Source organism: Aedes albopictus, chromosome 1 (genome assembly GCF_035046485.1).
Source record: "Aedes albopictus strain Foshan chromosome 1, AalbF5, whole genome shotgun sequence".
In the NCBI taxonomy this organism is placed as follows: Eukaryota; Metazoa; Arthropoda; class Insecta; order Diptera; family Culicidae; genus Aedes; species Aedes albopictus.
Window position 1 is genome coordinate 163,464,828 of NC_085136.1, and position 13,296 is coordinate 163,478,123.

At 43.9% G+C, this 13,296-nt stretch overlaps 1 protein-coding gene across 4 annotated transcripts in view; it reads right to left on the reverse strand.

Moving 5' to 3' along the window:
• The window catches only part of LOC109431507 (uncharacterized), a 46,904-nt gene that overhangs the window by 17,390 nt on the left and 16,218 nt on the right, over positions 1-13,296 (reverse strand). For all 4 annotated transcript variants that reach the window (XM_029861971.2, XM_029861973.2, XM_062845704.1 and 1 more), the window contains 2 exons: positions 7,963-8,062; positions 4,770-4,816 (listed from right to left, as the gene is read on the reverse strand). In XM_029861971.2, coding sequence (XP_029717831.2) covers positions 4,770-4,816; positions 7,963-8,062 — 147 coding nt within the window. The remainder of the gene's footprint in view (positions 1-4,769; positions 4,817-7,962; positions 8,063-13,296) is intronic.

Below are 13,296 nucleotides of genomic sequence, written 5' to 3' on the forward strand. Positions count from 1 at the left end.
AAAGCTGTTCTCGTCCATAATTTTCCATAGCTCTGCGCGGTCGATACTGTCGTATGCCGCTTTGAAGTCGATGAACAGGTGGTGCGTTGGGACCTGGCATTCACGGCATTTCTGGAGGATTTGCCGTACGGTGAAGATCTGGTCCGTTGTCGACCGGCCGTCGATGAAACCGGCTTGGTAACTTCCCACGAACTCATTAACTTTAGGTGAAAGACGACGGAAGATGATCTGGGATAGCACTTTGTAGGCGGCATTCAAAATGGTGATCGAAGTTCTCACACATTAACTTATCGCCTTTCTTGTGGATGGGACAGATTATCCCTTCCTTCCGGTAGCTGTTCGGTTTCTCAAATCTTGACTACTAACTGGTGCAGACAGGTGGCCAACTTTTCCAGGCCCATCTTGATGAGTTCTGCTGCGATACCGTCCTTACCAGCCGCTTTGTTGTTTTTGAGCTGGTGGATGGCATCCTTAACTTCCCTCAGCGTGGGAGTTGGTTCGTTCCCGTCCTCTGCTGCACCAGCATAGTCATTTCCTCCGCTGCCTTGGTCCTCCGTGCCTACATTCTCTTCGCCATTCAAGTGCTCATCGAAGTGCTGCTTCCACCTTTCGATCACCTCACGTTTGTCCGTCAGGAGGCTCCCGTCCTTATCCCTGCAGATTTCGGCTTGCGGCACGTAGCCTTTGCGGGATGCGTTGAGCTTCTGGTAGAACTTACGTGTATCTTGTGAACGGCACAACAGTTCCATTTCCTCACACTCCGTATGCGGTGGTGACATCCGGTTGCTTCAGTCGCTCTAGATAGTACCGGGGCGGCCGCCGGTACTGTACATTGTTAAGGACAAGGTATTTGGAGTACATTGCTCAAAATTTCTAGAGCACCGTTTTTTAGAACCGTTGAACGGATTTGGATTAAAATGCATCATGCTGTTGACAACCACTGAACAATTAGCGTGATGCATTTTCACCCAAATCCGTTCAACGGTTCTAAAAAACGGTGCTCTAGAAATTTTGAGCTATGTACTCCAAATACCTTGTCCTTAACAAAGGAGAGTTTTGGGCGCAGTTTAACCATCACCAGGTAGTGATCAGAGTCGATATTAGCGCCACAATAGGTCCTGACGTGGTCGATTTGCGATTCCGTTTGTTGTGGTGATCTCCAGGTGTACCGATACGGGAGGCTGTGCTGGAAAAAGGTGTTACGAATGGCCATGTTCTTGAAGGCGGCGAAATCGATGAGGCGTAGGCCATTTTCGTTCGTCAGCTGGTGCGCGCTGAACTTCCCAATCGTCGGTCTGAATTCTTCCTCCTGGCCTACCTGAGCGTTTAGATCCCCTATGATGATTTTGACGTCGTGGTTTGGGCAGCGGTCGTACTCGCGTTCGAACTGCGCGTAAAATGCGTCTTTGTCATCATCAGTGCTTCCGGAGTGAGGACTGTGCACGTTTATTATGCTAATGTTGAAGAATCGGCCCTTGATTCTCAACCTGCACATTCTTTCGTTGATCGGCCACCAACCGATCACGCGCCTTTGCATGTCGCCCATCACTATAAAAGCTGTTCCCAGCTTACGTGTGTTGCCGCAACTCTGGTAGATGGTATGATTACATCTAAACGTTCGCACCGTAGATCCTGTCCAACACACCTCCTGCAGCGCTACGATTCCGAACCCGCGGTCCTTCAGTATATCGGCGAGTATGCGGGTGCTCCCGATGAAGTTGAGAGATCTGCAGTTCCACGTACCGAGCTTCCAATCGCAAGTCCCTTTTCGTCGCTGCACAGTGGTCCACGAACCATATTTACGAGGAAAGATGCATTCAACGCATTCAAATGAGTTTTTAGGCAAATATGGTCTTCTACAAAGTTGTCCCTAATAATAAGGCCCTCTTTTCAGTATACATGAAAATTAGGGTGGTCCATATTTTCAAAGAAATTGGTAACCAAACTTTTTTATTTGCGAGAATAACTGTATATATTCTTCAGGAAAGCTGTAGATCTATCAATTTTGAGCAAGTTTGCCGAAGACACTATTTATGTAGCTTTAAAATTGACCGATTTAGAGGTATTTTTCTGAATAAGCTTAGGGTGGTTCAAGAAAAACCGGTTTTCTGACGTTAACTTTTTCAGTTTCGATTTTTCATCAAAGTCGCCCAAGAAACACTTGTGGAGCATTCGAAGACGCGTCGTTTCGAGCGCTGAAATGATCGTTATCTCTTTTGGTCCAAAAGTTATAGGCATTTTTCTGAAAAAACATAGTTTTTTAAAAAGGTGTTTTGACGGGTTGGGGCAAACATAAAAAATATCTTTTGCCCGCATTCAAAAGAAGAAATGTTGTTATAAAACATATCAAAAAATTAGAGGGGTGTTATTTTTGAAACTCAAGTGAAAAATACTTGAAAAGTGTCTATTTTTTTTCTAGAAAATCATCAATATCTTTTGAACGGAATGACGTAGCAACATTTTCAGCGCACGAAAATGTGCGTTTTTGGAAGCTCTAAAAGTGGTTTTCAGACGACTTTGACGAGAAATTTGAAACAGGGACAACTTTGTAGAAGACCATATTTGTCTAAAAAAACATTTGAAGGCGCTGCATGCATCTTTCCTCGTAAATCTGGTTCGTGGACCATTGTGCGCTGTGGTCGTCGCCATTGGTATCGGTTCGCATTCTTCTCTTGTTGATTTTCCGGTGCTAGTCTTTTTTACGGCTGGCTCGCAGGGCCTGACACCAACCCACTAACCCAGGGAGCTGGGCTTAGCTTCCCGAAAGCTACGGGTTATGCATTGGCATTTCCTCTAACTACAGTGCTAAATAGCTAGGCTCAAGCGCCAGTCTTCGCCGGGGGTGGTGTTTTTAATGGGCGCCCAGAAGATAACATTTTACCTGAGCTTCCACCCCCAAGTTACACCAAATGTCTTTTCAATTTTGAGTTACAACACTTTATGTATGTGTGAGTCTAATTCAAACTCTTGCCCCACGACTGGGGCAAAAGTTCGAATCTAGTGTTTGTGGGACTTAACTAACCGTAGCACACTATTTCGACACTTTGGTAATCTGAATACCTAAAACCAATGAATATTTTATGTTGGAACTAAAATACACTTTAATCAGGGTTAAATTTACTACACCAAAAATTAGTAGTTTTCCGCCAAATTCAGATGAAACAATATTTTTATAAACTTTGATCGAATTTTCTCACTAATTCCATCATTTTTAGGGATAATATGTACATTTTGCAGAATTTTAGGTTTTTACCTAAGTTGCTACATGACTCGAACTCTTGCCCCACAATTCGAACTTTTGCCCCACTATGTATAAAATATGATTTCCAAATCTTACCTAGTTACGCCCCAAAATAAAATATCGAATTCGATTTCATTACAATTCCATTCCATGCGTTGGAAGGACCATCGCATATTACAATTTTTTGATCAAAAACCAACATTTTGTCATAACTTTTCGAAATATTGATCAATTTTCATATTTTTTGGAGTGAAAGACTATTTTTCAAAAAGGCTTCGAACAACCTTGACACCCGAAAGAAATAATTTGAATTGAGCTCAAAAACTTCAAAAGAAACTCTTGCCCCACTCGAACTTTTGCCCCACTTTACTCTATCGCATAGAAGACCGATTTGGTGCACAGCTGTTGCTACAGCGGGCAAGAAAAACCTCCGGTGGCAGGCAATAGAGCTCCACGCTAGAAAATTTGGTTTCGTGGCTGTCATCTCTGAGGTGACATTTCTCAACATTCTCCAGGAATCCTGATATAATCTGTAAAATTCAACAAGGGACAGCTTATGCTGACAAATTCGGCATGGGGCAGCGTATGCCGCGAAAATCCCGAAAATTGCTAGATTTGTCGGCATTATAATCCCACTTGATTTTTTTTAAGTTAAAGCAAATTTAAGGGAGCGTCCATAAATTACGTCACGCAAAAATTGCCCATTTTCAACACCCCCTCCCCCCTATGTCACACTTTTTGTATGAAACCTCTGATATTTTTGTATGGGTTGTCACACTTTACTAAACCCCCCCCCCTCCCCCTAAAAGCGTGACGTAATTTATGGACGTTCCCTTAATACTAATGCTATTTTTTGTTCATACTTTTTAACGATAAATACCTATTCTAACGCTATGCTGATAAATTCACAAAACATGTTTTTCTCAGTTTGCTGTTTTAGAACATGGGATAACTATGCTGCATATGGTAGATCTGGATGTGTAGTGTTTTTTCCCCTTAAAAGGTTCACTACTAGCACTGAGACCCTACAGATTTTTAGCTCAATCTTCCATTGCTGACTAAAGCGATAACTTTGTATCGCTTTTCGAATTTCGCTCTCTGCACCACGGCGACACTGATTGGTTATCGAAGATTGCTATCGTGACATCATTATTTATTTAGCCGTGCACTTCATTTCAATACCGCGGCATGGCACCACACCAACCACATGATAGGAATCCTTATAAAGGATCTCGATATGTGAATACCAGACAATTTGGAGAATTTGCTCCGCGTCTCGTGATGTTTTCTGCTCCTTCGTATCGCTTTCTTCGAAGTGTGTGATAGCGACATAATAATTGGATTTTGATCCAACATTCAAGAGAAAGGAAAACCACACATCGGTATTGATTCGATTGTCGATGGTTCTTGGTATGTTTTGTGCGATAGGATACTGAAATACGGCGTCGAGCCCAGCAATATTTTTGAAGGTTTTTTTTTTCTTATTTGTTTATTAACAATTCATCAATATGGTTTCAATTATACTCACATCTGGTTCTATACTCCTACCCTGAGTTTGAGATAAAGTTGTGGATTCTGGAAATAAAGTTAAAAAAAATATCATGAGAATTCCTATCACTTTCAGAAATGTTTAGTATTTACAATTGCAAAATATTAACCCTTATACCTTTTTGCAGCAAATGTATTTTTTTTAATTTTTTTTTGTCAAGTTACACATCGACACATGGTCTGGTCTAAAAATTGTGCATTTCCCTCAATTCGGAACTGTTGGTTCACAGTACGTGTTTAAATCTAGCTTTATGCGTAAAAATCAAACAGTCGTAGTCGTACAAGAACGGCCCTCTTGAGTGACCGTTCTTGTACGACTCAACGGTACGACTCTTGTACGGTTCAACATGTCGGTCACCAAACCTCAAGCCAGTTATTATCTTCAGCCCACTTACTGGGTTCAACATATATTTAGGTCATTGTTTTATAATTGATCACGTGTAAATAACCTTCGTATTCCTAACTAGATTGAATAGTGCCATTACCACCCAGAAGGGGGTCTTATTGATCAGTGTGTCCTTTTTGTCGTCGCCGTCGTCGTCCCATGTGTGCAATGGAAATGTGTTACAAGTAAATACACTCAATTTTACGATGTTGTCATTTCGTGAGTTGGCATTTAATCAGCTGGTAGACGACTATACAAGTAGTGTGGCTGGTTTTTTATTGCGTAATTGTGTATACAAATAAGTGTAGTACATCATAAAAGGAAGATATATGCTTCTGCATAGAAACATGCAAATATTAAAATAGTTAGGTACGGTGTATGGCTTTGTCCATAAGCATTAGCTATTACCTATCCAAATCGCAATTTATATAAAACAAAAATAAACAACCATGCGTCTCCACAGATAAGAGGACAATTGCGGACCACCTACTGCAGGTGCTGTTCATAAACTACGAACACTCATTTCTTGCCATCTCAGACCCCTTTCCCCTGGTAAGTTTTCGAAATTTGTATGGATCATAGACTTTGTCCGAAGCACTTTCGTCCCCCGCAACGCGCAGCAGTTAGCAGTGGCCCCACCAACGGAAGAGCAGCTTGGCACAGCTACACTTGAAGATGGCTGGAGGGACACCCGATCCGCCATAGGTAGTACCTAGGCTACAGCACTAGGCTTCGCGACTCCGAATCACAGAAACGACTGGTACGACGGCGAATGTGAACAGTTGAAAAACGAGAAGAATGTAGCATGGGCGAGAATGCTGCAACACCGTACGAGAGCGAACGAGGCACGTTACAGACAGGCGCGGAACAGGCAGAACTCAGTCTTCCGGATGAAGAAGCGCCAGCAGGAAGAACGATATCGCGAAGCGATGGAAGAGCTGCACCGCGCTAAGGACACACGAAAGTTCTACGAGAGGCTGAACCGCTCGCGCAGAGGCTTTGTGCCACAAGCCGACATGTGCCGAGATAATCACGGGAATATTCTCACGAACGAGCGTGAGGTGGTCGAGAGGTATGGCGGCAGCATTACGATGAGCACCTCAATGGCGACGTTGCAAGTACAGAGGTGGCGTGGTAACAGATCTAATAATATGTGCACAGGACGAAAGACTTCCGGCCCCTGACCTCCAAGAGATTGAGGAGGAAGTTGGCCGGTTGAAAAACAACAAAGCCGCTGGAGAAGCACTGGTTAGAGCACTACACTTGGTCATAACCAAGATTTGGGAGGAGGAAGTATTACCGGAAGAATGGATGGAAGGTATCGTGTGTCCCATCTACAAAAAGGGCGACAAGTTGGATTGCGGGAACTACCGCGCGATCACTCTACTGAGCGCTGCCTACAAAATACTCTCTCAAATTTTATACCGCCGTCTATCACCGATTGCAAGAGAGTTCGTGGGGCAATATCAGGCTGGATCAATGGGTGAACGCGCTACAACGGACCAGATGTTCGCCATGCGCCAGGTGTTGCAGAAATGCCGCGAATTTCAAATCGGCGTATGATACAATCGATCGAGAACAGCTATGGCAGATTATGCACGAATACGGATTCCCGGATAAACTGATACGATTAATCAAGGCGACGATGGATCGAGTGATGTGCGTAGTTCGAGTATCAGGGACACTCTCGAGTCCCTTCGAATCTCGCAGTGGGTTACGGCAATGTGATGCTCTTTCGTGCTTGCTGTTCAACATTGCTTTAGAGGGTGTAATTAGGAGAGCAGGGATAACACGAGTGGAACGATTTTCACGACGTCCGTTCAGCTGCTTGGTTTCGCTGATGATATAGATATTATTGCTCGTAAATTTGAGACGAAGGCGGAAACGTACATTAGACTAAAGAGTGAAGCCAGGCGAATCGGATTAGTCATTAATGTGTCGAAGACAAAGTACATGAGAAAGTACAGAAGGAATCACCGTGCCCGCCATCCCGAATTTCTACCGACGGTGATGAAATCGAGGCGGTTGAAGAATTTGTGTACTTGGGCTCACTGGTGACCGCTGACAACGACACCAACAGAGAAATTCAGAGGCGCATTGTGGCAGGAAATCGTGCTTACTTTGGACTCCGCAGAACTCTACGATCGAATAAAGTTCGCCGTAACACGAAGTTAACTATCTACATAACGCTAATTAGACCGGTCGACCTCTATGGGTACGAAACATGGACCCTACGTGCAGAGAACCAACACGCCCTTGGGGTTTTCAAACGGAAGGTGTTGTGTACCATCTACGGCGGAGTGCAGATGGAAGACGGGACTTGGAGAAGGCGAATGAACCACGAGCTGCACCAGCTGCTGAGAGAATCAACCATCGTTCATACCGCGAAAATCGGGAGGCTATGGTGGGCGGGTCACGTCATCAGGATGTCGGATAGCAACCCAACTAAAATGGTTCTCGAGAGTCATCCGACCGGTACAAGAAGACGTGGAGCGCAGCGTGCTAGGTAGGTCGACCAAGTGGAGGACGATCTGCGGACCCTACGCAGAGTGCGGAATTGGAGACAAACAGCCATGGACCGAGTGGAATGGCTGACCCGGAGCAGAAGCAGACCCAAAGGCCATGGCGGCGCAGGCTCAACAAGGAAATATTGGAAGTCGAGAGAAATTTGACCTAGCCATAGGGGGTCGGGCAATCGCCCAGCATGGAGATCTTTCAATTCGGCCCTGGGTGCTCAGGACTGAAAGTAAGTAGTAAGTAACCATAGCTATAATGAATAACCACTCACCTGTTTGTGATGATGCAGGAGCTGCACTATTGCTTTCAAGTGATATGGATAGGATGACTGTCAGCAGCAATGCAACTATCGTACTTTTGGTGTGAATCATCTGAAAAGAATAAACAAAAATATTATCTAGTGGATAGAAAATTGCTAGTTTTTTATTTTATTTTGGTTCTATACGTTTAATATGATTCTCGTATTTAATTTATATCGGCCACTAAATATGTTCCAGCTGATACAGAACCAAGTTAACGCCTTGCCGGGTTTTAGCAACACTCGATTCGTCTACTTTGGCCACTAACTACACAAAAAATCAGCTTTATTGGATGTTCAAGACTATGTATCGAGAAGTTGCAGTAGGCGTAAAATGGCACCGTGTTATAAGAGTTCAAATTGTAGCTTATTTCAACCAAGTTTTCGATGAACATAGTTTGAGTTAGAACTTAACATTAAATTATGTTGATTTTAAGGGTTGTTTTCTTTGGACGGCTGGCGGCCGCTGACTTCTTCGACATCAACTTTTTGCCTGCGTTTAATGAATATTACACAATGGCCAATTTTTGCCAATTTAACACAAAAAATATTAGCAATTAGGTAGTGGAAAATTGTAAGATGCAAAACGATTTTTGAGTGAAACGGCTGCTCTCGTGTTCGTATTTCGAAGATTGAATCGTTCCAAATATTTTTTTTCTTCTATAACCGGGAAGTATGGATGATTGAACGATAATTTTAACAACAAATTGAAAACTAAGCTAAGTAGGGTTTGTGTGCCATCAATAATCTCATGCTCTCAATTTCATCCTATTCGAAAACAAGCGATTACGGCACCGATTGATTCCGTTCTTTTGGTTTTCATGTGTGCTCACTTCTAACAAAAAATACAAAAATAAGAAATAAAACAAACAGTGCGTCAATCCTTTGATTTTCGTAGGATGAAAATGGGAGCCACATGCTTAATAAGGGAACCAATACCCTATGTGATGGGACCCGCATTGTTCCTTTTTAAATCCATAATTTCTACAAAACAATCTCTACTTTTAATAACTAATTCGAATGGAATAGCTGGAACAACGTCGAACTTCCCAGAGCAAGTAGAAATGGCGTAGCATTTGCGATTAATATAATCCCACACTAGAAAGTCACGTTGTTGTGGTGGATCCTTTACTTCGATATGAACCAACTACACCTTATTGATAGCAGATTGCTTAGGGCTGCTATCAATAAGGTGTAGTTGGTTCATATCGAAGGAAAGGTTCCACCCATCACAGCTAATGGAATGAGAAGGAGGCGCGTGGTATTTAAGCACTAATGAGGTTTCCACACGTAGAAAATCATAATTTTCTACGTTGGAGGATTGTTCCACCTGTACAGCAGGGTGCATCGGATTTCAACCTGCTCAACTTTGCTTTGTTTCTTATTTTAGAATTTTCAGTCGGAAATGAGCACGTATGATCACGAAAAGAACGGAATGCATCGGTGTCATAATCGCACGTAATCGCATAACTTTCGAATAGGATGAGTTTAGGAACGTAGGGAACGAGTCTCTATTTTCACTTGAAGAACTGTCAAAAAGCATTACAAACTGTAGATAGTGTAAGAAACCCCTTGGGCAATGGTTGTTATTTTGGGCTCTTTTCCGCTATATCTTCCATTATAGTGGAAGACTAATCAAAATAGAAGCACAGACAAACAAACGTATCAATTTGAACAAAGTGCGATTAAAATCATCGTCACAAAAGTATAATCGTCCAATGCTAATTACGCTGTGTTTCGCAAACCCACTGAGTAGATGGCGGTAGTGAGCAAACGTCGAACAGGAGCAAAAACGATGTGAGTGCCATGAGCGAGAGATTTGTGAGCTACAGAATAACTGAATCTACATTCAGTTAGAAAGGGAAACGATGGGAGATGGGTAGAATGAGACGTCTGTTTATCTGTGATAGAAGCCCTGCCAAAATGGTACCACTTTCATACAAGACAAGTTGTTTTTTTATGTAAATAGTTATAGATATGATGCAATTGATAGATTGTAACATGCAAAAATGCAAAAAAAAAACTCATACTTTTATTTCGTACATTCAGCGACTGTCCGCAGCATGATATCCTCAATTTAAATTGAAAATAACACAGCTAAAAGGAGGAATCTCAACTACCAGGAAAAATCCCCCCAACCTTCCGGATGCCGGCAACGGAATGAATGACACAGTCGCGTGGCAAAAACCGTTGATCCCCGAGTTAAGTCTTTGAAAGCAAAGGTTCATTATTTTTGTCACTACCGCCCTCCTGCCCCTTCGCTGCGAGGCGTTTGATATAGGTGTTGAATTGGATTGGAATACGCCAGACTACTGGAAAAAGGTATTGATTTTTCTTAGCCCTGATGAATGCCAACTTTTCTTTTCATTGTGGTCGTTGCATGAAAGAGTTCGCCGCGTTGCTTTTGTTATCCATATTCCGCTGTATTATACTCTTCGAATGTATCAAGAAATAACATTATTGGTCACGACAGGAGCATATGACACGTGGAGCTTGATGTGGAAGAAAATATCACAGCATAAAATGGAAATCCCAGATGGGAATGAATGGCGAGTGCCTACTACTTCACCAAAACCATTTGTTATTGATAATAACGAACTTACTGGGAATTTCTTTCCATTTTTATTGTTTCTTTTTTTTTCTCTTAAGAGCTTAAAGTGCGAAATGGAAAAATATGGGAGTTTTGCATCAAAAGACCACCTGTAGCACATTTTGTAGTGACAGGAATTCAAATCCTGCTTTCGGATAATCTGACAATACCCTCAGGCTGGGTATTCAATGGATGTTCAGTGAGTTCGAAGTTTAAGAGATCTGATGTAATCTGAAGAAAAAAAAATAAATGAGTATGTTATAGACCATGGACACGAGCGATTGTATTATTCCCAACTCTGTGGAGGTCTTAATAGAAGAAACTTCATTATTGCTATCTTTTTATGCGATATACATAGCACATTTGAGACGCTTAAATTGGATTCATAGCTATAACGATGCATTGTCGAGGCGGCAATAAGGCAGAAATATCATTCTGAGACAGACTGCTTCTCAACTTAGTATTCTACTAGTTCCTCCATAGCTAACTGTACTACGTTTGGCATAAAAGTAAATATTGTTGTTTTTTGAAAAATACTTGTCATTAGTTCACTAGAAGAGTCATAATATTTAATTTAAATTTAAAAATCAAAAAGGTTCTCCCAACACACCCGAGGAGAGGAGCAAGTAATGGAAAAAGGGTGATGGTGTGCGTTGGACTAGAACCCGGGGAGTTCGATTTTGATCGGGAAAGAGGACGGTCGATAAAAAGTGGATTCCGAGATTTCCGAAGAAAGTAAAAGTGCGGCGTACGGAGGTGCTGTGCCCCAAGACCTCGAGGAAGTTGTTTCCGAAGACTGCAGATCGGTGCGTGAAGATCGTCCCCGCAGTATTAACACCCAACCCACCAGGAATCGCCCATCCAGTAGTTGAACCCGTCACCCGTCCGCTTGTCACACTGCAAAAATAACAATGACGATATCTCATACCACATCTAGGTGGAACAAATGTCGGCAATACAAGCTCACAACACAGACAAACCGACATCTCATGCTACTCACTTCCCATTGATCCTCTTGTTAACAGTTAGTTCAAATAATCGGTAGTTCGTAAATCGTACGCTCATGGCTCTCGCATAATTTTTGCTCCTATTTGACGTTTGTTCACTACCGCCACCTTTGAGATTTGAGATTGCGAAACATGGGCATTGACTAACGGTTTTTTTTTTTTTTTTTTTTTTCCTTCTAAACCATAGGGGGATAAATCTGCTCATCAGACACCCTAACAGGAAGGTTAGGGTAGTGTGGGGATGAGGCCGTCTTCTACAATGCCGGTAGAAGCCAGGACTACTCTCTCCTCGACCCACTAAAACACATTCCTATGGTCGCCAAACCCTACGTCTCTCCGGAACCACCAAGAAGGTATTGCTTCAGAGAGGGGCTAGTGCATATCGCACCCTCAAGGTTAGCTGCCGTAGCCTAGCAGCAACGAACATCGATGACTCGCACTGGAGAGTCCATCACGATAGCATGCTGGCGCTTAGCCAGTTTCCCGAGTGGTCCTCGCCACTCCCTTTGTCCACGGAAGGCGGGCAGGGTCAACCCCGCCCGCGCCCTACTGCTGAGCGGACATCAAGAACTGATGCCCACATGCAACCCGATCTGACCTGCTGAAGGCAAGGGTATCACTACCCTTCAGGCCTTATCAGCTGCATCCGTAGGTTGCAGACAGCAGGGTCTCACCTACCCCGACCCTTGCCGGGGACCCCTTTCCAACCGCGGGCTCAGATCCAACCCAGTAGACCGACGCCACGACAGCACCGCTACCGGGACTTCCTCTCCGCGGCCACTTAATCGCTGTAAGGGTCGATCTCGACCGCAGGGCACCGGTATGACCTACGAAGCCGACTTCGAACCCTTGGACCACCTCTTGTACTGCATCTGGACTAGCCATTCTCCGAGTCCACGCGCCACCTCCTTTGTAGCTCCCAGACGATATGGGTGATAGCCGTTGAAACGGCATTCCAGCTAATCTCATCCCTACACATTCTCTGGACCAAGTTGTCCGGAGTTGTGTCCTCCCCGCATGTGGCAAGCATGCGGTCACGCATTGTGCGAAAACGCGGGCACACGAACAAAACGTGTTCCGCCGTTTCCTCTAAACCATTGCACACTGGGCATTCGGGAGAATCCGCATGCCCGAAACGGTGTAGATACTGTCGGAAGCAACCATGGCCTGTAAGGACCTGTGTCAGGTGGAATGAAACTTCCCCATGGCGCCTATTAATCCAACTATCTACCCTCGGTATCAACCTATGGGTCCACCTTCCTTTGGTGGAACTGTCCCACGCGCGCTGCCATTTGACCATAGAGGCCATCCTGACAGTCTTGCGTATGCCTCTTGTGCCGCGCATTTCGAAGCACTCCATATCCTCACTGATAAGAATGCTGATGGGCACCATACCAGTAATGACACAGAGAGCGTCGTGTGACACGGTACGGTACGCGCTTGCAACCCTCAGACACATAAGCCTGTAAGTACTTTCCAGCTTCCGTCGGTAGCATTCAGTACTTAGCGCGGTACCCCACGCCGGGCCGCCATACCTAAGTATGGACGTAGCAACACTAGCCAGAAGCTTGCGCTTACTGGCGTACACCGCTGAGCTATTGGACATCATCCGGGACAGTGCCGCAATAGCTGTGGAGGCTCTTTTACAGGCATAATCGACGTGGCTACCGAAGGTAAGCTTATCGTCGATCATCACGCCCAAGTGCTTGA